Source organism: Salmo trutta, chromosome 4 (genome assembly GCF_901001165.1).
Source record: "Salmo trutta chromosome 4, fSalTru1.1, whole genome shotgun sequence".
Lineage (NCBI taxonomy): Eukaryota > Metazoa > Chordata > Actinopteri > Salmoniformes > Salmonidae > Salmo > Salmo trutta.
The window spans coordinates 41,862,926-41,890,924 of record NC_042960.1 but is presented as its reverse complement, the minus strand read 5'-3'; the positions used below and the strand labels follow the sequence as shown (position 1 = coordinate 41,890,924).

Sequence of the window (27,999 nt, the reverse complement as noted above, 5' to 3'; positions counted from 1 at the left end):
ATTGACTTTATCATTGTTTTTGTACTTTTACCCCTTTTTCTCCCCAATTGGTAGTTAAAGTCTTGTCCCATCGCTGTAACTCCCCTAGGGACTCAGGAGAGGTGAAGGTCGAGAGCCGTGCGTCCTCCGAAACACAACCCTGCCAAGCCACACTACTTGCTTAACCCGGAAGCCAGTCGCACCAATGTGTCAGAGGAAACACCGTCCAGCTGGTGACCAAACTCAGCTTGCAGGCCCCCCACAAGGAGTTGCTAGAGCGTGATGGGACAAGGAAATCCCGTCCGGCCAAACCCTCCCCTTACCCGGGCCAATTGTGTGCCGCCTCATGGGTCTCCCGGTCACAGCTGGCTGTGACACAGCCTGGAATCGAACCCGGGTCTGTAGTGACACCACTCTGGAGGCCAGATTATTGACATTTAAAGGGGCAATCAGCAGTTGCTACATACATTTTTGGAGTTATAAATTAATGATACCCATTGGTACCCATTGATTCTTGAAGAATATAACTTATAAATGCCTCATGAGTTTAGTTCAACTTTCCTACCACACCAGGACCCAAAATATATAAGGGGGGGGGGGGGGGTCCCTATCAGACACAAAAACCGGCAGCCAGCCTCTCTCCCATTCCTTATAAAAGCAGACACAGTGCAGGACTCCGCTAGATCTGGACAGAGGGTTACTCTTTCAAGGTACAATGAGACTTTTAACTCTCAAGTAATTGCTGTATATAGGTTATATGAATTATAATGGAATAGAAATTAACTGAGTTGGGATGTTTTTTCTTCTCTCCTTTCTGTCTGATATGCTACTGCTCAGGCTGAAACAGAGGACACCTGTGAAGATGACTCCATCAGTTTTCTTTGCTCTTCTGCTGGTTTGTGCTCTCCCATTCAATTCTGCTCAGTGTGAGTATTTGTATTCACTGAGTATGTAAATTGCTTTGATTCAGCTCCTTATGTGTGTGTTTCTGGGTTTTATTCTAAATTGTTTTAATGTCAGTTAGAGATAAGGATGCATGTTGTCACTCTCTTTATTTAAATTACCATGAGTGTACTGAACTGCTTTCCGGGAAGGTATAACAGATTGTGTGTACTGCTTGCCCACGCTCTGATTCTATTGACTTATTAACAAATGATTGACTAGAGACGGAAAAAGTAAATTCTGGCTCTATAATGTATGATTCAGCCATTATCTTGTAAGTGTTACAAGTAGTGCTGAGCAATTAACTGAAAAGTCTGTTCTTTTTTATTTTTTAAACAACTAATTGACGACATCGGTTCAATATTTTGAATTCCATTTTTTTTTGTGAGCTTGATGTGCAGTTTCTGTACGATAAATCAGATCAAGCCTGATCATGCTTTTTAATCAGCTTCTTGATATGCCAGACCTGTCAGGTGGATGGATTATCTTGGCAAAGGAGAAATGCTCACTAACAGGGATGTAAACAAATTTGTACACAAAATTTGAGAGAAATTAGCTTCTTGTGTATATGGAACAGTTCTGGGATATTTTATTTCAGCTCATGAAACATGGGACCAACACTTTATATGTTGCTTTCATATTTTTGTTCAGTATAGTTTAGCTCAGAAAACGTGGTAATTACCTACAGTGACCATAATCCATTGCGTGTCCCACTTAAACTTGTCTGGTCTGTGCTGAGCAAAACATGGAGACTGAGAGAGGAGAGAACACAGGAACAAGGCCTTATTGTTGGAATGATATTGATACTGCTGTCATAGCTGATGACTTGTGACATATCTCAATGACTGTGTGTGTGCTGGGCCAAGGTTTCCCAAACTCGGTCATGCCCCCCCCCCCCCCCCCGGAGCACGTTTTGGATTTTGCCCTAGCACTACACAGCTGATTCAAATAATCAAAGATGAATAATGAGTTGGTTATTTGAATCAGCTGTGTAGCGCTAGGGCAAAAAACAAAACGTGTATCCAGGGGGAAGACCGAGTTTGGGAGACCGTGTGCTAGGTTACTGAATGACACTAAATATACATTATGTTGTTGTCTTTTCTGTGTAGTAAGCTGTAATGGGCAATGTGGAGGAGAGTATAACAGGGGTTACATGTGCCAGTGTGATTATGACTGTCTCACTCACAATGAGTGCTGTATTGACTACGAATCCCAGTGCACCACCAGTAAGAACTTTTCTTATCTATTTACTGTATTAGTGGTGTCCGAGTTTCCCAAACTGGGTCTATGAACGTTTAGGTTTTTGCCCTAGCACTACACAGCTCATTCAAATAACCACAGCGTGATGATGAGTTGATTATTTGAACCAGCTGTGTAGTGCTATGGCAAAAGCCAAAATGTGCACACCTTGGGGTCTGCAGTACCGAGTTTGGGAAACCCTGCATTATCACAAATGATCCATGAGAGTTCTTGACATGTCATTTATTCAGATGATAAAAATCCACATGTACATACAGGTATTATGGATGTGTTATAATAGCATAACCATGACTGGTGTGATAATGGATGTACTGTATCTCTTTGTACCAGGTGAGTCATGTAAAGGGCGGTGTGGTGAATCCTTTAAGAGGGGAAGGCTGTGCGACTGTGATCCTGACTGTGCACGGTACAAAAAGTGTTGCCCAGACTACGACAGTCAGTGTGGCATAGAAGGTTAGTAAAATGTCTAAGACACCTAAAATAGTCTTGTGAAGTAGAGCACACTGGTGCCTCGTTTTGTATCGCATTCCAATTATAAAATTTCAATTTCAAAATGTAGGGGGACATGTCCCCCCAATCCCCAGTGAAAGTTGCACCCTTGATTTCATGTATGAAATAATATGTATGACATTAAGTAATGTATGAAATAATGTCTGGTACATGATAGTATGACATATGACAATAAAGATAGGCATGCTGCCACTATGCATGTACAGTCCATTCAGAAACTATTCTGAACCGTTCCCTTTTTCCACATTTTGGATTAAATAAAAAATGTCAATGTACACACAATACCCCATAATGACAAAGCGAAAACAGGTTTTTAGACAGTGCAGGTCAGAGCAAAAAACAAGCCATTAGGTCGAAGGAATTGTCCGTAGAGCTCCGAGACAGGATTATGTCGTGGCACAGATCTGGGAAAGGGTTACAAAAAATGTCTGCAGCATTGAAGATCCCTAAGAACACAATGAACTCCATCATTCTTAAATGGAAAAAGTTTGAAATCACCAAGACTCTTCCTAGAGCTGGCCGCCCGGCCAAACTGAGCAATAGGGGGAGAAAAACCTTGGTCAGGGAGGTGACCAAGAATCCGATGGTCACTCTGACAGAGCTCCAGGGTTCCTCTGTGGAGATGGGAGAAGCTTCCAGAAGGACAACCATCTCTGCAGCACTCCACCAATCAGGCTTTTAGGTTAGAGTCGCCAGATGGAAGCCACTCCTCAGTAAAAGGAAAATGACAGCCCACTTGGAGTTTGCTAAAAGGCACCTAAAGACTCTCAGACCATAAGAAACAAGATTCTGGTCTGATGAAACCAAGACTGAAATCTTTGGCCTGAATGCCAAACGTCACGTCTGGAGGATACTTGGTCCATCCCTACAGTGAAGCATGGTGGTGGCAGCATCATGTTGTGGAGATGTTTTTCAGCGGCAAAGACTGGGAGACTAGTCAGGATCAAGGGAAATATGAACCAAGCAAAGTACAGAGAGAGCCTTGATGAAAACCTCCTCCAGAGTGCTCAGGACCTCAGACTGGGGCGAAGGTTCACCTTCCAACAGGACAATGACCCTAACCACACAGCCAAGACAACTCAGGAGTGGCTTCGGGACAAGTCTCTGAATGTCCTTGAGTGTCCCAGCCAGAGCCTGGACTTGAACCCGATCCAACATCTCTGTAGAGACCTGAAAATAGCTATGCAGCAACTCACCCCATCCAACCTGACAGAGCTTGAGAGGATCTGCAGAGAAGAATGGGAGAAACTCCCCAAATACAGGTGTGCCAAGCTTGTAGCGTCATACCCAAGAAGACTCAAGGCTGTAATTGCTGCCAAAGGTGCTTCAACAAAGTACTGAGTAAAGGGTCTGAATACTTATGTAAATGTCATATTTCAGGTTTTTATTTGTATAAATTAGCAAACATTTCTAAAATCCTGTTTTTGCTTTGTCATTTGGGGGTATTGAGTGTAGATTGATGAGGGAAAAAAACAATACATTTTAGGATAAGGCTGTAACAAAATGTGGAAAAAGTAAAGTGGTCTGAAAGCTTTCCGAAGGCACTGTAAATAGGCATGTTAATGTTAAACTCATGCAGTAACCTGCGTCAGTTTGTTTTGACTATTTTCTCTTTTAATAATTATTACAGACACCAAAAAGACAGGCAGCACAACAACACTGAAGACTAGCTCATGCAATAACAGAAATGATGACTAACCAAAAGGTATAGCTTTGATTTAAAGATAGGCATGCCGGCACTATGCATGCAGTATATTCATATAAATATGCATGTTAAAATGCAGAAGCCCGTCAGTTCATCTCAACTATTTTCTGTTTTAGTTCAAGACCAGCCAGTACAACAACACCGAAGACTAGCTCATGCCATAATGTAATCGATAACAAACCAAAAGGTATTTTCATAAAGCAATAGTTATTCTAAACAATAGATTTTAGATAGTTATAATAGGAAAGGTAGTTGCTTTTGGATACTCTGACTCATTTAGTACTTGATTGACACACCAGAGCCAGAACCAGAACCAGAACCAGAGCCTCCCCAGATCCAACCAACTGAGGAGCCAGAGATGACTCCCGATCCACAGGAGGAACTAAGTGAAGGTCAGTACTTTCAGAACAACCTTACTGAGGAGATTGACAACCAACACTTTAGCCTTAAATAAGAATGAAAATGTATTATTCACCAGTATTCACTCAGCCCGACATCTTCCTACACCAAAGTCAAAACACTCCCTGTAATAATAGTGTAATATTGTCTGACGAAAATACAGATATTTTGAACTTTCCTTGAACAATAAAGCACATGATAGAGATTGTGACTCCCAGATGTTTTGGATAGACTGTCACACTGCTGCAGCTCTCTCTAGCTGTGACTTGAGCTGGAGCCTGGAGGCCAAGTCTCCCCAGATGTACCAAGGAGCTCTGTGTCTGTCGCGGCCCCACCAGCCAAGAGAAACAAAGGGAAATAATGTCATTATACACTGAACAAAAATATAAATGCAACGTGCAACAATTTCAGAGTTAACTTTCATATAAGGAAATCAATTGAAATAAATTCATTAGGTCCTAATCTATGGATTTCACATGACTGGGAATACAGATATGCATCTGTTGGCCACAGATACCTTAAAAAAAAGGTTGGGACATGGATCAGAAAACCAGTCAGTATCTGCCGTGACCACCATTTGCCTCATGCAGCGTGACACATCTCCTTCGCATAGGGTTGATCAGGATGTTGATTGTGACCTGTGGAATGTTGTCCCACTCCGTTTCAATGGTGGTGCGAAGTTGCTTGATATTGGCGGAAACTGGAACACGCTGTCGTACTCGTTGATCCAGAGCATCCCAAACATGCTCAGTGGGTGACATGTCTGATGAGTATGCAGGCCATGGAAGAACTGGGCCATTTTCAGCTTCCAGAAATTGTGTACAGATCCTTACGACATGGGGCCGTGTATTATCATACTGAAACTTGAGGTGATGGCACAACAGTGGGCCTCAGGATCCCGTCACTGTATCTCTGTGCATTCAAATTGCAATCGATAAAATGCAAATGTGTTCGTTGTCCATAGTTTATCTGGTGGACTGTTTGGTTCAAGACATGCCAGGATGAACTAGAACAACAGGAACATTTACTTGTGTAATAAATAGAGTTGTGTAATAATTACATATGCCCCATATAACTCAACCCCAGGAAATAAATCAAAGTTATTTAAAAAACTATTCAATTCATTTCCAGATTTGTCAGACGACCAGCCTATGCCATTGTTCACCCCAGAACCAGAACTCCAGGATGAACAGAAAGATGTTGATAGAAACATTAAGATATTTTCTCAACATAGCTACTCATATGTACATTTTAATGATTCAAAATGTACATACATTTTGCCATTATTCCCTTCCACAGATGTGAAGAGTGAGACCTGGCCAGATCCTCCTGTTCCCTCTCCTGATACTGGGTCAGAGGATCCAGAGGCAAGCCCATACCCAGAGGACCCTGAAGCTGGTCTGGTGGATCCAGAGGCAACCGCTAACCCAGATGACCCTGAAGAAACCCCTGCCTCAGAGAGCAAAAGCGGGTCAGAGCTCTCTCCAACTGAGCCAGCCTCTTCAGACCCCTTAGACCCCACGCTGGACACTATCCCCCAACCCACAGATACAGAGGATGACCCTGAGAAAGAGGCCATTTTAAAGGGGGACTACACACCCTTCCCTGAGGAATTGGATACAGAAGCAACACCAGGCTCGGAAGGAACCCCACCAGCAGCCAACGCCAACCCCAACCCCTCCACTGCCGAACCAGCCAATGAGACCCCCGCTGAAGCAACAGGTAACGAATTCAATTCAATCTTTATTGTCCTAACAGGGAAATTCAATGTACAGTTAGGAGCTTACAGTTTATATGTATGGCATTATATATTGGCACAGTGCGGGAAATGATAGCCAAGCCATCTCTCACATACCAACATTTAAGAGATCGTCCTATCTCACTGTTCCTAGAAGTTGTATTGGATAAGATGTTTCACAATTATTTTGAGTCATCTGGATTCAAATCTGACACTGACACAAATCTCATGTTTTCCAGACTCCAGTGATCCTGAGGGACAGCCTTATTCCAGCAGCAGCCCATCTGCAGCCGACCCAACTCTCCCTGGATCCACTTCTGAGCCCAACCCCGCCTCCCCAGTTGCCCACCAGCCCTCCGACCAGGCCTCCGACAAGCCCTCCGACCAGCCCTCCAACCAGGCCACCCCCCAGCCCTCCGACCAGCCCTCCGACCAGCCCTCCGACCAGGCCTCCCCAAGCTCAGAGCCCCAGCCTGGGCCTACTCCTGCAGAGGACACCCCTGAACTCCAACCCGAAGGACAGAGTGAATTGGACCCTGAAGGTCAGGAGGCAGAATCTGAGAACACAGTGCCAGATGAATCTGAACCCACACCCTCGAACCTACAGGATCCCAATGTGGCCTCTGAGGCACCAACATCTGAGAGTGGTCCTGAGTCCAAACCTGGTAGAGGGGACACCCCAAATCCTTTTAATGACAACAGTGTCCCCCAGACTGGAGATCTGGCTACGCATCTCACCATAGACCCAGCGGGACAAGAGGAAGGAGATGAGGCAGCACCAGAGGAGACGACAAGCAACTCCATGAAGCTCACTCCCGCCCCCACTCCCATCCCCACCACCAAACCCACCCAAAACAAACTCACTGAGAAAACCAAGCCCAGTAAACCCACAGAGAAACCTAAGCCCAAATCCACCCAGCCAAACACCCTCACGGATATCAACCAAGCTCTGGGCACAGACAACTCCAGGGACTACCAAGCAGGTAAGCTTAGACCTTGCTTTGCCTTACTTTAATACCATTGCAAAGAAACTCAGTCAAAGTTGTAGAGCACTTATTACTACTGGGTAGATTCGCCAGCCCTACCTTTCTTATAGGTGGCACTGAGATTTATTACTTCTCTTGGATGAAAAGAGCTTCCTCCTGCCAAGTGTAGCTGCACTATATTAACTGTCAAAGGTGACAGTTTTCCCAGAGTCTAACACGTCAGTCTAGCAGTTTCTGTGGTTTGGATAAAAAATACTCCTTCACAGAGCAAACAGAAAAAGAGTTGACATTAAGTAGTGTGTGCTGTTCAGTAACAGTTCTTGGGAGAAACACATTAGCCAATTGACACATGGTCAGACACTTGAAATTGTTCTGATTCACTTAACACATTCTCCATGTTGTTTTTCTTATTAGTCCTCACATGTGGCTCCTTTTAAACGTGGCTTTTTCCTCCAGATGAACACAACGACACCAACATCTGCAGCGGCCGTCCTGTTGGCGCGGTCACTACGCTGAGGAACGGGACCGTGGTGGTTTTCAGAGGTCAGTGCCAGACCAAATCAAAATCAAATCAAATTTTATTTGTCACATGCGCCGAATACAACAGGTGAAATGCTTACTTACAAGACCTTAACCAACAATGTAGCTTTAAGAAAAATAAGACTTAAGAAAATATTTACTAAATAAACTAAAGTAAAGAAAATCTAAATCTAAAAATAAAATAACAATAACTAGGCTATATACAGGGGGTACCTGTACCGAGTCAATGTGCGGGGGTACAGGTTTGTCGAGGTAATTGAGGGAATATGTACAGTAATAGTCAAAAGTTTGGACACACCTACTCATTCAAGGGTTTTTCTTTATTTTTACTACTTCTACATTGAAGAATAATATTGAAGACATCAAAACTATGAAATAACACATATGGAATCAGGTAGTAACCAGAAAAGTGCAGCCATCATTTGCCTTGATGACAGCTTTGCACACTGTTGACATTCTCTCAACCAGCTTCAAGAGGTAGTCACCTGGAATGCATATCAATTAACAGGTGTGCCTTGTTAAAAGATAATTTGTGCAATTTCTTTCCTTCTTAATGTGTAGAGTCCTGTGTGGCTCAGTTGGTAGAGCATGGTGTTTGCAACGCCAGGGTTGTGGGTTCGATTCCTACGGGGGACCAGTACGGGAAAAAACAAAAAAAATTATGAAATGTATGCATTCACTACTGTAAGTTGCTCTGGATAAGAGTGTCTGCTAAATGACAAAAATGTTTGTTCCAATCAGTTGTGTTGTGACAAGGTAGGGGTGGTATACAAAAGATACAGAAGCCCTATTTGGTAAAAGACCAAGTCCATATTATGACAAGAACAGCTCAAATAAGCAAAGAGAAATGACAGTCCATCATTACTTTAAGACATGATGGTCAGTCAATTCGATACGTTTCAAGAACTTTTAAAGTTTCTTCAAGTTGGGTGCAGTCGCAAAAACCATCAAGCGCTATGATGAAACTGGATCTCATGAGGACCGCCACAGGAAAAGAGGCCTAGAGTTACCTTTGCTACAGAAGATAAGTTCATTAGAGTTGCACCTAAGATTGCAGCCCAAATAAATGCTTCACAGAGTTCAAGTAACAGTCACATCTCAACGTCAACTGTTCAGAGGAGGCTGTGTGAATCAGGCCTTCATGGTCGAATTCCTGCAAAGAAACCACTACCAAAGGACACCAATAATAAGAAGAGACTTGCTTGGGCCAAGAAACAAGAGAAATGGACATTAGACCGGTGGAAATCTGATGAGTCCAAATGTGAGATTTCTGATTCCAATCACTGTATCTTTGTGAGACGCATAGTAGGAAATTGGATGTTCTCCAGATGTGTGGTTCCCACCGTGAAGCATGGAGGATAAGATGTGATGGTGTGGGGCTGCTTTGCTGGTGACACTGTCAGGGATTTATTTTGAATTCAAGACACACTTAACCAGGATGGCGACCATAGCATTCTACAGCGATACGCCATCCATCTGGTTTGCGCTTAGTAGGACTATCATTTGTTTTCAACAGGACAATAACCCAGCACACCTCCAGGCTTTGTAAGGACTATTTGACCAAGAAGGAGAGCAGCCAAGAACTGCTCAGCATATGTGGGAACTCCTTCAAGACTGTTGGAAAAGCAATCCAGGCGAAGCTGGTTGAGAGAATGCCAAAAGTCTGCAAAGCTGTCATCAAGGTAAATGGTGGCTACTTTGAAGAATCTCAATTATAAAATATATTTTGATTTGTTCAAGACTTTTTTGGTTACTACATGATTCGATATGTGTTATTTTATAGTTTTGATGTCTTCACTATTATTCTACAATGTAGAAAATAGTAAAAAATAAAGAAAAACCTTTGAATGAGTAGGTGTGTCCAAACCTTTGACTGGTACTGTCACGTCCTGACCACAGAAAGCTGTTATTTTCTATGGTAGAGTAGGTCAGGGTGTGACAGGGGGGTTTTCTAGTTTAGTTTTTCTATGTTGTTATGTTCTAGTTTTGTATTTCTATGTTGGGTTTTGTTTGGAATAATCTCAAATTAGAGGGAGCTGGTCCTCGTTGTCTCTAATTGGAGATCATACTTAAGTAGGGGTTTTTCCCACCTGGGTTGTTGGGAGATTGTTTTTTGAGTAGTGTATGTTTCAACTCTGCGTCACGGTTTGTTGTTTTGTTCTTTAGTTTATGTTTATGTATCACCTAGTTTTAGCTTTAGTTTTAGTTCATGTTTATGTATCGCAACGACACACACGCTGCACTTTGGTCTGCTTCTCATTTCGACAACCGTGACAGGTACTGGACATGTAGGTAGGGGTAAAGGGACTACGCATAGATAATAAACAGCGAGTAGCAGCAATTTTAAAAATAAATATATGGAAATTATAGGCAATTAGCAAGACACCCCCAATAAAGGAGTGGTTCTGCAGGTGGGGACCACAGACCACTTCTCAGTTCCTATGCTTCCTGACTGATGTTTTGGTCACTTTTGAATGCTGGCGGTGCTTTCACTCTAGTGGTAGCATGAGACGGAGTCTACAACCCACACAAGTGGCTCAGGTAGTGCAGCTCATCCAGGATGGCACATCAATGCGAGCTGTGGCAAGAAGGTTTGCTGTGTCTGTCAGCGTAGTGTCCAGAGCATGGAGGCGCTACCAGGAGACAGGCCAGTACATCAGGAGACGTGGAGGAGGCCGTAGGAGGGCAACAACCCAGCAGCAGGACCGCTACCTCCGCCTTTGTGCAAGGAGGAGCAGGAGGAGCACTGCCAGAGCCCTGCAAAATGACCTCCAGCAGGCCACAAATGTGCATGCGTCTGCTCAAATGGTCAGAAACAGACTCCATGAGGGTGGTATGAGGGCCCGACATCCACAGGTGGGGGTTGTGCTTACAGCCCAACACTGTGCAGGACGTTTGGCATTTGCCAGAGAACACCAAGATTGGCAAATTCGCCACTACTTTGAAGAATCGTGCAAATTGTGCTCTTCACAGATGAAAGCAGGTTCACACTGAGCACATGTGACAGACGTGACAGAGTCTGGTGACGCTGTGGAGAACGTTCTGCTGCCTGCAACATCCTCCAGCATGACCGGTTTGGCGGTGGGTCAGTCATGGTGTGGGGTGGCATTTCTTTGGGGGCCCGCACAGCCCTCCATGTGCTCGCCAGAGGTAGCCTGACTGCCATTAGGTACCGAGATGAGATCCTCAGACCCCTTATGAGACCATATGCTTGTGCGGTTGGCCCTGGGTTCCTCCTAATGCAAGACAATGCTAGACCTCATGTGGCTGGAGTGTGTCAGCAGTTCCTGCAAGAGGAAGGCATTGATGCTATGGACTGGCCCGTCCGTTCCCCAGACCTGAATCCAATTGAGCACATCTGGGACATCATGTCTCGCTCCATCCACCAACGCCACGTTGCACCACAGACTGTCCAGGAGTTGGCGGATGCTTTAGTCCAGGTCTGGGAGGAGATCTCTCAGGAGACCATCCGCCACCTCATCAGGTGCATGCCCAGGCGTTGTAGGGAGGTCATACAGGCACGTGGAGGCCACACACACTACTGAGCCTCATTTTGACTTGTTTTAAGGACATTACATCAAAGTTGGATCAGCCTGTAGTGTGGTTTTCCACTTTCATTTTGAGTGTGACTCCAAATCCAGACCTCCATGGGTTGATAAATTGGATTTCCATTGATTATTTTTGTGTGATTTTGTTGTCAGCACATTCAACTATGTAAAGAAAAAAGTATTTAATAAGATTATTTCATTCATTCAGATCTAGGATGTGTTATTTTAGTGTTCCCTTTATTTTTTTGAGCAGTGTATATATATATATATATAAGGGGGGACAATGCAAATAGTCTGGATAGCCTTTTGATTAGCTGTTCAGCACTCTTATGGCTTGGGGGTAGAAGCTGTTAAGAAGCCTCTTGGACCTAGACTTGGCACGCCGGTACCGCTTACTATGCGGTAGCAGAGAGAACAGTCTATGACTAGGGTGGCTGGAGTTTTTGGCAATTTTCAGGCCCTTTTCTGACACCGCCTGGTATAGAGGTCCTGGATGTCAGGAAGCTTAGCCCCAGTGATGTACTGAGCTGTACGCACTACCCTTTGTAGCGTCTTGCGGACGGGGCCGAGCAGTTGCCATACCAGGCGGTGATGCAATCAGTCAGGATGTTCTCGATGGGGCAACTGTAAAACATTTTTGAGGATCTGAGGACCCATGCCAATCTTTTCAGTCTCCTGAGGGGGAATAGGCGTTGTCGTCCCCTCTTCACAACGGTCTTGGTGTGTTTGGACCATGATAGTTTGTTGGTGATGTGGACGCCAAGGAACTTGAACCTCTCAACCTGCTCCACTACAGCCCGGTCGATGAGAATGGGGGCATGCTCTGCCCTCCTTTTCCTGTAGTCCACGATCATCTCCTTTGTTTTGATCACGTTGAAGGAGAGGTTGTTGTCCTGGCACCACACTGCCAGGTGTGAGAGCAAAATTGCGAGATTATGTTATAATACTTTTATTGCATCAAATGGTTGTTTTATGAAACAGAATAAGGGGTTGTTAGACCGCTCATCTGTGTGTGTTCTACTGAGGATGGGCATCTGGGAGATTTATGATGTCTTTGGTGAAACCGCATTCCAGAGCATGAGTTAATGTTTCCGTTCTATACGGTATCAGGGAGAGATGGCTCCAATATGGAGTTGGGGGGCCAGACACTGGTCTCTACACAATGAGTTATCATGTTTTTTCAGCAGATAGTGTCTGCTGTGAATTATAAGTATCTTTCATACAAATCTTAACCTTGTGACTCATTCCATACTTTCGTTGTGTGTCATGTAAACTGAAGGAGAATGGACTTTGCCATAAAATGCTGTAGCTCAAACCAGCTCGTTGAGTTCTCAGTGATCACATCCAGGGGTGATTACCGACCAGCTCCATTACTGCAGTAATTAAATAATAAAGTTTGATTGTTTTGAAGAAATCTTAAAAGTCTCTCCTTTTGATTATAGTAATTCCACCACACAGGTCTCTGACCTCCTCCCTATAGGCTGTCTCATTGTCGGTGATCAGGGCTTACCACCGTTGTGTCGTCGGGAAACTTAATAATGGTGTTGGAGTCGTGCTTGACCACGCGGTCATGGGTGAACAGGGAGTACAGGAGGGGACTAAGCACACACCTCTGAGGGGCCCCTGTGTTGAGGATCAGCGTGGCAGATGTTGTTGCCTACCCTTACCACCTGGGGACGGCCCATCAGGAAGTCCAGATCCAGTTGCAGAGGGAGGTGTTTAGTCCCAGGGTCCTTAACTTAGTGATGAGCTTTGAGGGCACTATGGTGTTGAACGCTGAGCTGTGGTCAATGAACAGCATTCTCACGTAGGTGTTCCTTTTGTACAGGTGGTAAAGGGCAGTGTGGAGTGCAATAAAGATTGTGTCATCTGTGATTATGTTGGGGCGGTATGCAAATTGGAATGGGTCCAGGGTTTCTGGGATAATGGTGTTGATGTGAGCCATGGCCAGCCTTTCTAAGCACTTCATAGCTACAGATGTGAGTGCTATGGGTCGGTAGTCATTTAGGCAGGTTACCTCAGTGTTCTTGGGCACAGGGACTATGGTGGTCTGCTTGAAACATGTAGGTATTACAGACTCGGTCAGGGACAGGTTGAAAATGTCAGTGAAAACACTTGTCAGTAGGTCAGTGCATGCTCTGAGTACACGTCCTGGTTATCCGTCTGGCCCTGCAGCCTTGTGAATGTTGACCTGTTAAAAGGTCTTACTCACATCGGCTACAGAGAGCATGAACGGCTTGGTGTAGATAATTAAGTCTATGTGGCAAACACACCAGATGTTGGGTTTGCCCTCTCAGACGGCACCCTGAATATTCAATGATGCAAAAATATTGTGAGTGGACTGTCCTTCAGCTCTTATTTGCTTTCTATAGATGTGACAATTTGATTGTTTTTCGAACCCAAGACAATTTTCTAAATTGAGACATGAGGGTATAGAGAGTTAACTACAGTTTATTAAAACAACACCATGTATTAAATAGACCAGGAAAATTCAAATCTGGACCTTGAAGCCAGTTCCATAGCACTGCTGATTTCCACTCTTCCCCTCTAATGAAGGACTGATTTAGACCTGGGACACCAGTTGGGTGCAATTAATTATCAGGTATAACAGAAAACTAGCATTACTCCAGACCTCCAGGCTCAGAATGTAATACCCCTAATATAGACTATAGAGCAGGGGTATTCAACTCTTACCCTACAAGGTCTGGAGCGAGCCTGCTGGTTTTCTGTTGTACCTGATAATTAATTGCACACACCTGGTGTCCCAGGTCTAAATCAGTCCCTGATTAGAGGGGAGCAATGAAAAAATGCAATGGAACTGGCTTCGAGGTCCAGAGTTGAGTTTGAAGGCTATAGAGGATACATTGAGGATGAAAAGTGATTGAAGACAAGATGCAGATGCAAGTACCAGTGTTGCTTCCCTTGTAGGACACTATTTCTGGGTCATGGATAGTAACAGGATGCCTGGACCTGCCCAACGGATAACAGACGTGTGGGGAGTCCCTTCTCCCATTGACACCGTCTTCACCCGCTGCAACTGCCAGGGCAAGACATACTTCTTCAAGGTACAGTACAACTTGTGACTATCCTAAGCCTATTGTGTGCTATAAGACTTCTACACTACATTAAGTGGAGGTGATAGACAGAATTAAAACAAATATATGTGTGTGTGTGTGTGTGTGTGTGTGTGTGTGTGTGTGCTGTCCCCTCCGCAGGGTGCTAGCTACTGGAGGTTTGAGAACAGCATGATGGACATGGGCTTCCCCAAGCTGATCAGTGTGGGATTCAATGGGCTGCAAGGTCAGATCACAGCTGCCCTGTCTGTGCCTGAGTACCGCAAGAGGAAAGAGTCTGTCTACTTCTTCAAGAGAGGTGACTGATCTCTATAGCCAAACTACTTCAGTGGAGGCTGCTGAGGGGAGGACGGCTCATAATAATGTCTGGAATGGAGCGAATGGAATGGCATCAAACGCATAGAAACCATGTTTGGTGTATTTGATACCATTCCACTGATTCCACTCCAGCCATTACCACGAGGCCGTCCTCCCCAATTAAGGTGCCACCAACCTCCTTTGCACTACTTACACAGTACTAGCCCATTATGTAAGGGATAATCAATGAAGGGCTATGCGTTCTATGGAAAATAAAGAACAATGTGAAAGGTGTGTTAGCGGAGTGGAACTAACCTTCCACGAACTTGCAGTATTTTCCAGAGAACGCTTACAGCCCCGAGTTGATTATCCCTTTCATACCAAGGCTATAATTAAGCAATAAGGCCGAGGGGTTGTGGTATATGGACAATATACCATGGCTAAGGACTGTTCTTAAGCACAATGCAACGCGGCGTGCCTGGATAGTCGTGATATATTGGCCATATACCACAAACCCCCATGGTGCCTTATTGCTATTATAAACTGGTTACCATCGTAATTAGAACAGTAAAATAAATGTTTTGTCAAACCCGTGGTATACGGTCTGCAATGCCACGGCTGTCAGCCAATCAGCATTCAGGACTCAAACCACCCAGTTTATAATTTACACACATGCTACTAGAAATGTGTTCATTTGGAGGGTAGAAGTGTGTTCAACTACGGTAGTTTATAATAGCAATAAGGCACCTCGGGGGTTTGTGGTATATGGCCAATATACCACGGCTAAGGGCTGAATCCAGGCACTCCGTGTTGCGTCGTGCTAGAGCAACCCTTAGTCTGGTACATTGGCCATATACCACACCCCCTCAGACCTTATTGCTTAATTATACCATCGCACTGTTGAATACACGTTTCTCATTGGCTTGAAGGGCATGCTAGAGCATGCATTATTTCTGTATCACGCACGATATATAAGACCGGTAGAATTCAATGGCTATAGTTCATTCTTACATGTTCTATTTTGAGCTGCTTTTGAAAGCAAAAGTCAAATTGAAAACATGATTGGCATTGTTGAATTCGATGTTTGATTAGCTAAACTAGAAAGTCTGTTTGTTTGGTTACCAAGGCAACTACTGTAGCTATCTCGTAAACTTGGTAGTAGCTACTTCAGTGGATGTTGAACACATTTCTACCTGCAAATGAACACATTTCTACCTGCAAATGTGTTAAATTATAGCCATGGCTTAAAAGGGATAATCAACTCGGGCCTTTTTGCGTTCTCTGGAAAATAATTAACATTCAAACAAATAATGCAACTCGGTGGAAGGTAAGTTCACACCTTCCACATCGTTCATTATTTTCCAGAGAACATAATGTTTATTTAATCAATAAGGCACGAGGGTGTGTGGTATATGGCCAATATACCACGGCTAAGGGCTGTTCTTATGCAAGACGCATCGCGGAGTGCCTGGACACAGCCCTTAGCCGTGGTATATTTGCCATATACCACAAACCCCTGAGGTGCCTTATTGTTATTATAAACTGGTTACCAACTTAACCAGTTTTTTTGTCATACCCGCGGTATACGGTCTGCTATAATACGGCTGTCAGCCAATCAGTAGTCAGGGCTCGAACCACCCAGTTTATAATATCCCTTAACCCCTGATATGCTCTGCCAGTGATAACAGATTCACTTAGGTTTCGACTGTCTCAGGTAAAGCATAACATAAACAAGCATGCTCATGCCATCTGTAGTATCCTGAGTTAGCATGTCTGATATCTGTATTATTGTCTATTCAGGAGGCTTGGTGCAGAAGTATTCCTACCAGTCTGGCACCAGCCCTACATGTAATAGGAAGGCCCACTACTCTGTTTATACCGTACACAACCGCATTGCCAGACAAGCAGGTAATGAGCCGCCCACATTTTGACCTTTTCAGTCCTTTCACTGAACAATTTGTCAGACTGAAGTAGTGGTGAAAACATGAGAAACTGGTCAGGTTTTAGGTAAGGTTATATTTGAGTTCAGCCACATTTTATCTATAAAGATGACTCGCAGAGAGAGAGAGATGAAAGAGAGGGAACAAGGTTCACTGTATGTAAACAGGTAGTTCAGGGAAAACAAGCAGCACAGATTGTGGGGGTGCAGAATCAGTGTAGTGTCACAACACAATGTTATTTTTAATGAGTCACGAAAAGTAAACGGACTGCCTGCAATGACACACAATTCAGTCCATGACATTTTACTCCAACAATCAGACTCCTAGACCATAAACTTTACATTTCAAACATCACAACCATCATCAATAATATTGATGATTTGTCAATCTCTAAACTGAACTGTGTCTCTCCTCTCAGTGTCTCTGCTGGGACAGGAGATCAACATCCGTCTGACCTGGAGAGGCTTCCCCTCCACCGTGACCTCCGCCGTGTCCATCCCCACCCACAGGAAACCTGAGGGATACAACTACTACCTCCTCTCACGCTGTAAGTATTTAGCCCAGACACAAAATCATATTTTTTTTTAATGAGATTATATTTATTTTTATAAACAATACAAAACATACACATACAAACGACAGCATCATACAAACGTCAACTACATCACACCTGCCCAGACCCGCTAGCACACACCCCCATCTCCAGCGCCCGCATCACTTTATGCCACATGGCCTCAAACGGTACCATTTTGTTTCTCTCCGTAGCCCACACCCTTTAAATTTTTTGATAATAAATCACTTGACCTTCCCATTGTGTTAATGACGGCGGATTGGTTGATTTCCAGTTTATGTATACGTATTTTTAAAGGTGATTGACGAGAGAAGTATCATCCAACCCATCGGGTATCTCACTGCACCCTCATATGCCATGTCTTGAAATATGTAGACAAAAGGATTCAAAGTAAATTTACATTGTAATACTACCGACAGCAAAAAAAATGTAACTTTGGACCTTATAACATTCCCAGAAGGCATGGATTATTGAGTCATTATTAGTTTTACACTTCAGACATGACTGCCGTTGTGCTGTAGAATGTGAATTTTGTCTCTTGTATAATACATTCTATACATTTTCATTAACTGTAATCTCGTTAGTTATAGTATGTTCCAACATTGACTCTATCTTGTGCCAATATCAGTTCTTTTTAAGTCTTGGTTCCAGTAGTTCACATTTTTTTCCTTAAGAGATTGTCAGTTGGATAGGCTCTCTGCAAGGTTAGGTATAGCTTACCTATCATATGAACATCCTTTTCTGACTCAAATAGGATTCCCTCAAGATTTCTCTCATCTCCAAAAGATTTCAAATCAACTTTGCATGTATTTGAAAATATCTACATTGGTCAATCCAAAATTGCTTTTTAAAGCTGTCATGGAAATTTAAAAAAGAATCTAATGACCAAGTCATTTTCTATGCCTTTAGTTTTCCATGTGGACCAATTTATTGAGGAATTCTGAAAAGCTATCTAAGGATTGTTCCATAAGGATGTGTTTTGAATTATATTGGTTCTTGTAGAATACATTTCATTTTCTTCCATATTGTTATAGTTTTCTTAACTATGAAGGTAATGTTCATAGCCTTATCCTTTGAAAATAGACACATAAAAAAAATTCTGAGGATGCGCATGCGCATCATCAAATCAAATGTTGTTTGTCACATGCACCAAATACAACAGGTGTAGACTTTACTGTGAAATGCTTACTTACAAGCCTTTAACCAACAATACAGTTTTGAGAGAAAAAGAGTTAAGAAAATATTTACTAAATAAACAAAAGTTTTAAAAAGTAACACAATAACGAGGCTATATACAGGGGGCACCAGTACCGAGTCAATGTGCGGGGGTACAGGTTATTTGAGGTAATATGTACATGTAGGTGGAGGTAGAGGTAAAGTGACTATGCATAGATAATAAACTTTAAGTAGCAGCAGCGTAAATAAAAGTGGGGGGTCAATACAAAACAGTCCGGGTAGCCATTTGATGAACTATTCAACAGTCTCATGGATTGGGGGTAGAAGCTGTTAAGGAGCATTTTGGACCTAGACTTGGCGCTCCGGTACCGCTCATCTTGGTGCTCCGGTACCGGCATCTTCAGGATGTACCCATTGTTACTATTTAGTGCATTTAACTATACTGAACAAAAATATAAATGCAACGATTTTACTGAGTCACAGTTCATGTAAAAAAATCAGTCAAATAAAATTAATTAATTAGGCCCTAATCAATGGATTTCACATGACTGGGCAGGGGCACAGCCACGGGTGGGCCTGGAAGGGCATAGGCCCACCCACTGGGGAGCTGACCCAGCCAATCAGCATACATTTTTCCACACAAAAGGGCTTTATTACAGACAGAAATACTCCGGTTTCATTAGCTGTCCGGGTGGCTGGTGTCAGACGATACCGCAGGTGAAGAAACCGGATGTGGAGGTCCTGGTCTGGCGTGGTTACACGTGGTCTGTGGTTGTGAGGCCGGTTGGACGTACTGCCAAATTCTCTAAAACGATGTTGGAGGCGGCTTATATATTACAAATTCTCTGGCAACAGCTCTGGTGGACATTTCTGTAGTCAGCATGCCAATTGCACACTCCCTCAATTTGAGACATCTGTCGCATTTGTGTCGTGACACAACTGCACATTTAAGAGTGGCCTTTTATTGTCCCCAGCACAAGGTATACCATTGTAATGGTCATGCTGTTTAATCAGCTTCTTGATATGCCAGACCTGTCAGGTGGATGGATTATCTTGGCAAAGGAGAAATGCTCACTAACAGGGATGTAAACAAATGTGCACATCATTTGAGAGAAATAAGCTTTTTGTGCGTATGGAAAATTTGTGAACTTTTATTTCAGCTCATGAAACATTGGACCAACACTCTATAGTTTATATTTTTGTTCAGTGTATATATATCACAAGTAAAACTCTTGGGAAGCAATTTGATACAATTCCAAGTCTGGAAGGTTAAAACCACCCTTCATTTTACATCTTCCTTTTTTAAAGTCTCTTATGACTGACTATACTTTTTTAAAGAGTGTCTTCGGTGGGGTAATTGGTATTAAATGAAAATAAATACAAAAACTTTGGAAGCCATGCCATTATGCAAGAGTTACATTTAAAAAGGAGTTATAAACCAGTTATAATTTTAAGATACACATTTGGTCATTAGAAATATTGTGATTACCATTTTAAAAGCGTCTCTGAAAATCTATATAAATCAGAATTAAACAGCTGGGTGAATCCTATTAGACTCAACAACCCTGAACCAATTATCAGCAGTCAAAAAAGAATCACTAAAAACAGAGATTATCCAAAAATAAATATTAGATACTTTTAAAACATTCGCGCTGATAACAGCACCAGGAATGGATGACTTTCCCATTTGACTTCTATTCATCATTTTGGGACAAAGTAGTGCCCCTATTTCCACAAATGACAACGCACGTCACTCAATCCAGTACTTCCTAGTTCCATGTATCAAACAGTTATTTTAGTTATATTAAAGCCAGGAAAATCTGGAGTCACCTACTGATTATAGACCTATAAATTTAATAAAATTGTGGCAAAAATAAGCTTAAGCAATAGAATGGCAAGTCTTCACAGACTTGATACATAAACAGGATTTATTAAAAATACAAGAACATTTCAGTTTAATACGATACACAAAAAAACAAGCTATAGATTTATCAATAATTGCTGTATGCCAAAAAGGCTTTCTATTCAAAACTTTGGAATCTTTCAACTTTCCAGCTGAAATAATACATTTTATAAAAATCCATAAAAATGTCCCAAAGCAAACATACACATAACACATTATCTGATGCAATGTCTTTAGAAAGTGGCACAAGACAGGGATGTCCCCCCCCCCCTCCTGTTTGCACTGACAATTGAACCGCTTGCAGAAAGAATTAGACGGGACCCAAACGTAACAGGTATCAATAAACATGAATATAAACTAAACTTATTTGCAGAGAATCTCCTGATATACAGTTGCAGTCGGAAGTTTACATACACCTTAGCCAAATATATTTAAACTCCGTTTTTCACATTTCCTGGCATTTAATCCTAGTAGAAATGCCCTGTCTTAGGTCAGTTAGGATCACCACTTTATTTTATGAATGTGAAATGTCAGAATAATAGAAGAGAATTATTTCAGCTTTTATTTCTTTCCATCACATTCCCAGTGGGTCAGAAGTTTACATACACTCAGTTAGCATTGCCTTTAAATTGTTTAACTTGGGTCAAATGTTTCAGGTAGCATTCCACAAGCTTCCCACAATAAATTGGGTGAATTTTGGCCCATTCCTCCAAACAGAGCTGGTGTAACTGAGTCAGGTTTCTAGGCCTCCTTGCTCGCACACGTTTTTTCAGTTCTGCCCACAATTTTCCATAGGATTGAAGTCAGGGCTTTGTGATGGCCACTCCAATACCTTGAATTTGTTGTCCTTAAGCCGTTTTGCCACAACTTTGGAAGTATGCTTGGGGTCATTGTCCATTTGGAAGACCCACTTGCGACCAAGCTTTAACTTCCTGGCTGATGTCTTGAGGTGTTGTTTCAATATATCGACATAATTTTCCTACCTCATGATGCCATCTATTTTGTGAAGTGCACCAATCCCCCTGCAGCAAAGCACCCCCACAACATGATGCTGCCACCCCTGTGCTTCACGGTTGGGATGGTGTTCTTCAGCTTGCAAGCATCCCCCATTTTCCTCCAAACATAAAGATGGCCATTATGGCCAAACAGTTCTATTTTTGTTTCATCAGACCAGAGGACATTTTTCCAAAAAGTATGATCTTTGTCCCCATGTGCAGTTGCAAACCGTAGTCTGGCTTTTTTAATGGCGATTTTGGAGCAGTGGCTTCTTCATTGCTGAGCCGGCCTTTCAGGTTGTCAATATAGGACTAGTTTTACTGTGGATATAGATACTTTTGTACCTGTTTCCTCCATCTTCACAAGGTCCTTTGCTGTTGTTCTGGGATTTACTTGCACTTTTTGCAACAAAGTACGTCCGTCACTAGGAGACAGAACGCGTCTCCTTCCTGAGCGGTATGACGGCTGTGTGGTCCCATGGTGTTTATACTTGCGTACTATTGTTTGTACAGATGAACGTGGTACCCTCAGGTGTTTGGAAATGGCTCCCAAGGATGAACCAGACTTGTGGAGGTCTACAATTTGTTTTCTGAGGTCTTGGCTGATTTCTTTTGATTTTCCCATGATGTCAAGCAAAGAGGCACTGAGTTTGAAGGTCGGCCTTGAAATACATCCACAGGTACACCTCCAATTGACTGAAATTATGTCAATTAGCCTATCAGAAGCTTCTAAAGCCATGACATAATTTTCGGGAATTTTCCAAGCTGTTTAAAGGCACAGTCAACCTAGTGTATGTAAACTTCTGACCCACTGGAATTGTGATACAGTGAATTATAAGTGAAATAATCTGTCTGTAAACAATTGTTGGAAAAATGACTTGTCATGCACAATGTAGATATCCTAACTGACTTGCCAAAACTATAGTTTGTTAATAAGAAATTTGTGGAGTGGTTTAAAAACGTGTTTTAATGACTCCAACCTAAGTATGTAAACTTCCGACTTCAACTGTACCTGACCAATATTGAAAAAAACTATATAAAATTTACGTGGAAAACTACCGAAATAATAATAGGAAAAATAACTCATGCTCTACAGCCATTAAGTGGACCACAAAAAAAAAAATACTTAAGATGCTTAATAAGTGACAATATATAAAGAACATGATTCCATTACTGAATAAGAAAACCGATGTAATTAAATAGAACAATCTTCCCATAAATCTTACAGGTAAAATAGACCTCTACAAAATCATATTTTTGTGGACCAAATCAGAGCCTGTAGCCTTTCTTTGATGATTTAATTCAATGTCACTACTTTAGCTTATTCTTTTAAGACTAGTTTGCAGGAAAACCCTGTACTGATCTGTCTGCTGTAAAAATCAATTTCTAGATTAGACCTTACACACCGTCATGTCTGACACCTTTGAGCCCCATATGTGTCTGTGTGGGGTGGATCATAAGCTGCATTTAGACAGGCAGCTCAATTTGGATATATATATCTTTTTTTCCTTCATTGTTTTTTTGACCAATCAGATCAGCTCTGAAAAATATCTGATGTGATTAGTCAAAAGAATTTGGCTGCCTGACTAACTGGAGCGAGGGAGGGAATGGTGGAGTTAAGATGATGGGTCTGCTGGCACAGCATGGTTAGGTCCTGATCCCGTCAACAGCAGCCGACCTTCCTTACTGAGTAGGGAGGTGTTTCTATCCGTCTGGTTGTCACTAAAGAAACAAAACATTAGGCCCAGGGTCTGCTGTGGCCAATTAAGAGGCCTTCCACATGTCATGTTTTTCTGACAAAACATGGTTGGTGGTTTTTAGTCAGTTATATATTTTGCATGGTTCAAGTCAAAACAAGTAAACTCTGACATCAAGTGAGCCCATATTTTCCTCACATCCCCCTCCCCTCTTGTCTTTCAGCCAAATACTACAACGTCAATATGAGAGATGAGCGGCCTTTCATAGCTACTCCTCCTGTGAGCGCCGCTCCCCAGAAGAACTCAGCCAAAGACTTTTTAAACTGTCCAAAGGAAGTCTGAGAAAAAACAGCCAGGAATAGCAAAAAACGATTGAGTCACACTAACTTTATTAGTCATAAAACCAACACCACAATGCTTTTGAAAGCAGAGTCCTTGCTAACTGTACGTACAAAAAAACATGATTAATCATAACAATGAAATGATCATCATGACTAGAACTGATTCTAAAACGCAATATGTCAATTCGATTAATGGTGACTGCGGGAGTTCTCTTTGGAACCATGGTGACCAATCTTGTAGTGCCATGGCGATGATGTCAAGGCAGGAGCTCTGATTGGTTGTTCATCTGGCGAATCTCCTCCCAGTCCCAGTTACACCCCGTGATGGCAACGTCCCTGGTTCCCATCAAAAGACACATAGTGATGAGACAACGGTCTGCTTTACCAATGTAAAAACAATCACATTATATAATATAATGCAAAGACAATGCAACAATTTTACATTCAATGTTTTATCTCGTGACTATTAAAATTGCTTTAACATCAACAATGGATGTGGACATGTTTAATAGACGTGGTATTAAGAGCTGTGTACAGTATAAATGTGTGTGTTTTATCTAACCTCTCCTCATATGGTTCTCTGTCCAGCGTTGGAGCTGTCGGCTGGGTCCTGGTCTAGAGGGTTTGGGCTGAGTGCTACTCGTGTCTAAGGTAGAGAGGGTGAGAGAAAGGCGCAGTTACACGGCTCATTCCAACACTGGGGGCTCCTACATACCAAATGTGAAAACAATCTGTCCTACGAGTCAGACAATGGACCCTTTCATTAAACATTCATTCCAAGGGGGTCGGAACCAAGCTCCTATAAAACCGGTATTAAGCTTGTCAAATTGACTGAAATCTCACTAGAATGCTGATCCAGTAAAATCCACGTATTTATAGTTTGATATAAGGTTGGAGCATGGGTAGGGGTTATAATGTAGGGATCAGTACCTGCAGAGCTGGAGGAGGGTTCCTGGTTGGTAGAAGGCAGGCTTGCGTCGTCTGAGGGCTGGGCAGGTTCCTCCATCTCCCCTGCCTGAGACGCCACAGGCTCCAGAGACACCTCCACACTGGACATATACAAGTCACAGTCATTTACTATGGAGGATCACACCATTAACTACTGCTGCGTTTCAAGTTCAATGTCATAGAGTAAGCAAGATGGTCTCACCGGTCTCCCTCAGGCTCCATTAAGACATCGCTCTCGTCCCCAGGAGGGGGACCTCCAGCCACCGCCTGGCCCGGGGTAGAGGTGGTTACCATAGGAACAGACAGGGAGGAGTGTTCGGTGCAGTCCAAGGGCGGGACCTCTGTGAATATGGACACTGGGGGGAGAAAGTGAATTCAAATATTATTGCCAATAATGAAACTTGATACACGTCACAATTCTCAAATTGTCTCGAGTGGAGATAGTAAAGAGAATGTGTGTGTGAACCATACTTGGGGCAGCCATCTGCAGGGGTGTGGTGGGAACACTGCGGCCCCCAGACTCATCCTCATGACCTGGCAGGAACAGAGAACTATCATACATGCCCAGACCTACAACACACACAGATACACTTTAGAACCAAACCTACAACAAACATAAACCACACAATTTGGACTTCACTAATGAGAGATGGAGGTACGGATGTGGCAAAAGTAAGATCTCGTCAAATTAAAGGTCTCAGAAAGAAAGGGTATATTAGGGCAGGGGAAAAAATAAACGGGATGAGGTGTGCCTGTGTACAGTCCACTACCTCCTTGTGATGCCAGCTGTCCCAGGTCAGAGTGGGAGGTGGTGGTCTGGGATATCAGGTCCTCTGGGGTGCCGAACCTGAACCGGGGAACACCAGACACCTGGGGAGAACTGGACCACAGAGAGAGGTCGGAAGTACTATGGGAACTTCACTAGTGGTGTTTACCTGCTAATTTTGGTGTGTTTAAGTATGCGTGTGTTACTCACTGGATAGCTTCTGCAAAGCCGTCAGAGCGGTGTGGCAACACCAGAGTTGGAGTACTGGGTACCATCCTGTCATCATCGTCAAAGTAGTGCTGCTGTAGGAGGGGCGAGAATATTAGACACTGACAACAAAACACATGAGATTTTGGCAATTAAGCCCCTTTTCTACCTACCCAGAGTCAGATGAACTCATGGATACCGTTTCTTTGTCTCTGCGTGCAGTTTGAAGGAAGTTGCTAACTAGCATTAGCAAAAGTGTTAACTAGCGTTAGCGCAATGACCGGAAGTCTATGGGAACAGCTAGCATGCCATCTGTTCCCATATACTTCGTCATTGCGCTAACGCTAGTTAGTAATGGCTCGCAAAACGACCTTCAACTTCCTTCAAACTGCATGCAGAGACATACAAATAGTATTCATGAGTTCATCTGACTGGGTAGAAAAGGGCTTGATTGGCAAAATCTCACACTATATCCCTTTAAGATGCAAGGGTGTGACTTACTCCGCTGCTGGCCATCCCAGGGGTGAGCTGAGGGAGTCTGCCGACAGACTGGCGACGCATGGAGCGCTGTAAGACACGCGTTACTGGTTACCACAACCTGATACTGCACAAATGTAACCATACCACAAACGGCAATACAATTGTTTTACACACAGTTTAGATGGTTATATTGAATCATAAGCACACACCTGTACCTGAGCAGGGGGGCCCAGTTCCTGGGTGATGTTGAGACGGGGGGGCAGCGGGTGGGGTGCCCTCCGTGGTGACCGGGGCATTCTGGGAGCAGAACTGGTTGGTTCACTGGAGAAGGCTTCCATACTGCTGCTACCCTCAACTGACAGAACAGCAGAGGGGAAACAGTGGTTTAGTTTGACAGAGAGTTCTCCTTTACATCAAAATCACAATAAAACAACAGACAATGCAATAATATTGTGAAATGTCTGTATGAGTTTCCGATATGGTGAATCAACTGACTTGGTTAGTCTACCAACAGAGTGACTGAAATGTATCACTCAATCCAGACAGACACTAACATCTCTCGCAGGCACTACTGCGAAAGTTTCATAGGTGGCTGTCGAGACAACGGTGTGTGACAGAGTATCCATCGTCTTACAGCTGTGTGTCTGGGAGTCGTCCGGGCGCTGAGTGGAGTCCGATGCTCCTAGACTCTCCTCCGTCTCCGTGCCTGGGTCTGTCGCGTCAGCACCCTTTCAGGGAGGAGGAACACACACACAGTGGGAGAGAGAGAGAAGAGGAAAGAGGGGGGAAGGAGGTTGTTACAGGATGGTTCCCACGCACTACCTACTGCCCGGCAGTGTTGGTGCGGTTAGCAATGCATTCTGGTCCTGATTTATTTCCCTTGTACAGGTGTTCCCTTAAGAGGTCTTGTAACTTTACAGCTAGCTAGGCAGAGACGGTGCCGCCAGCCCCACTTTCTTCTGCACTCCCACCCTGACCACAAAGCACTTACCCCTCTCCCCTGCCAACCCTCCAGTTCCCCCAACACCTCCCTCCCACACACACACACCGCCACAAGATCACAACACTGACATGAGGTAGCAGAGTGAAGCAAGAGCACTGCTGAGACACTGTTTGGTCACACAGAAAACGTGCATGTGGTTACAACATTGGCTGGCTGTAACATCAACGGGATGCGTGAGAATGGAAAGAATTAGGGAGTGGGTGGGATTACAAAAAATACTGGAAATGATCTAGTTTGGTTAGTAACAGTGTGTGTGTTGATCTTACCTCTGTGTAGTCGTCTTCGTATGCCTCGTTGCCGTCTCCGCTACCTTCGTTGCTCTCCTCTCCCTCTTCTCCCATCCCGCCATCCTCTTCATCCTCATCTTCCTCCTCCTCCTCTTCATCATAGTCCTACAGAGATGCAGGTATAAAAAGGTTGGTAACACATTGCTTGACACCCAATGTCATAACACGTTGCACAATTACAAAGATAATTTTACATGGTCAATAAAAATTATATATATATAATTTTTATTGACCATGTAAAATTATCTTTGTAATTATGCAACGTGTTATATATATATATATATATATATAAAAAGCACCTTTATTTAACCAGGTAAGCTAGTTGAGAACAAGTTCTCATTTACAACTGCGGCCTGGCCAAGATAAAGCAAAGCAGTGCGACACAAACAACAATACAGAGTTACACACAAATACGACAAATCTTTTGCCTTGGGTGGTAGGGTTTGTGGGGTTTTACACTAATGTTGGTGTCATAACTAGCCATAAAATAACACAATATGTCAAAACAGGTCTAAATATGTGTCGTGACAGTTATGACCAGTTAGGTCAGTTGTTATGACATGGTTATGACTGTTATGAGGCTGGGTGTCAAGTAAAGTGTTACCAAAAGGTCTCATAATCCAGCACAGTCATTGGTGAATTTAACATCTTCATGAGTATGGGCTGCATATCGACCTTTTCATCCATTCTAATAGAGTTTGGCTCAG

At 43.2% G+C, this 27,999-nt stretch overlaps 2 protein-coding genes across 8 annotated transcripts in view; one reads left to right on the top strand and one right to left on the bottom strand.

Moving 5' to 3' along the window:
* The first annotated feature begins 583 nt into the window (after positions 1-583).
* On the top strand, positions 584-24,088 carry LOC115192367 (proteoglycan 4). 2 transcript variants are annotated; one of them, XM_029750775.1, is made up of 13 exons: positions 584-689; positions 817-905; positions 2,031-2,147; positions 2,512-2,634; positions 4,696-4,788; positions 6,095-6,517; positions 6,773-7,516; positions 7,976-8,062; positions 14,536-14,672; positions 14,823-14,979; positions 16,779-16,886; positions 17,337-17,465; positions 23,484-24,088. In XM_029750775.1, exons 2-13 carry the CDS (start codon positions 842-844, stop codon positions 23,600-23,602), a joined length of 2,301 nt encoding a protein of 766 aa, XP_029606635.1. In that variant the 5' UTR covers positions 584-689; positions 817-841; the 3' UTR covers positions 23,603-24,088. The 2 variants fall into 2 exon arrangements, with proteins under 2 accessions (XP_029606635.1, XP_029606636.1); XM_029750776.1 differs by lacking the exons at positions 584-689; positions 817-905; positions 2,031-2,147 and adding exons at positions 4,322-4,396; positions 4,513-4,583 and having other exon boundaries at positions 2,519-2,634.
* The window catches only part of LOC115192366 (nucleoprotein TPR), a 47,325-nt gene continuing 42,954 nt past the window's right edge, over positions 23,629-27,999 (bottom strand). For 2 of the 6 annotated variants that reach the window (XM_029750768.1, XM_029750769.1), the window contains exons 39-49: positions 27,272-27,397; positions 26,637-26,730; positions 26,212-26,357; positions 26,024-26,089; positions 25,526-25,617; positions 25,320-25,429; positions 25,021-25,119; positions 24,752-24,905; positions 24,532-24,650; positions 24,164-24,247; positions 23,629-23,937 (exon numbers count right to left, since the gene is read on the bottom strand). In XM_029750768.1, the coding sequence (XP_029606628.1) occupies positions 23,885-23,937; positions 24,164-24,247; positions 24,532-24,650; positions 24,752-24,905; positions 25,021-25,119; positions 25,320-25,429; positions 25,526-25,617; positions 26,024-26,089; positions 26,212-26,357; positions 26,637-26,730; positions 27,272-27,397 (1,143 nt within the window). In that variant the 3' untranslated portion in view covers positions 23,629-23,884. The remainder of the gene's footprint in view (positions 23,938-24,163; positions 24,248-24,531; positions 24,651-24,751; positions 24,906-25,020; positions 25,120-25,319; positions 25,430-25,525; positions 25,618-26,023; positions 26,090-26,211; positions 26,358-26,636; positions 26,731-27,271; positions 27,398-27,999) is intronic. The other 4 variants (XM_029750774.1, XM_029750771.1, XM_029750772.1 and 1 more) reach the window with 4 other exon arrangements.

Bases quoted from the DNA above. Each gene is read 5' to 3' on its own strand.
- LOC115192367 (XM_029750775.1), top strand. From the start codon at position 842: ATGACTCCATCAGTTTTCTTTGCTCTTCTGCTGGTTTGTGCTCTCCCA. The intron at 7,517-7,975 runs GTAAGCTTAGAC...TTTTTCCTCCAG, and splicing joins CTCCAGGGACTACCAAGCAG to ATGAACACAACGACACCAAC. The intron at 17,466-23,483 runs GTAAGTATTTAG...CTTGTCTTTCAG, and splicing joins CTACTACCTCCTCTCACGCT to CCAAATACTACAACGTCAAT.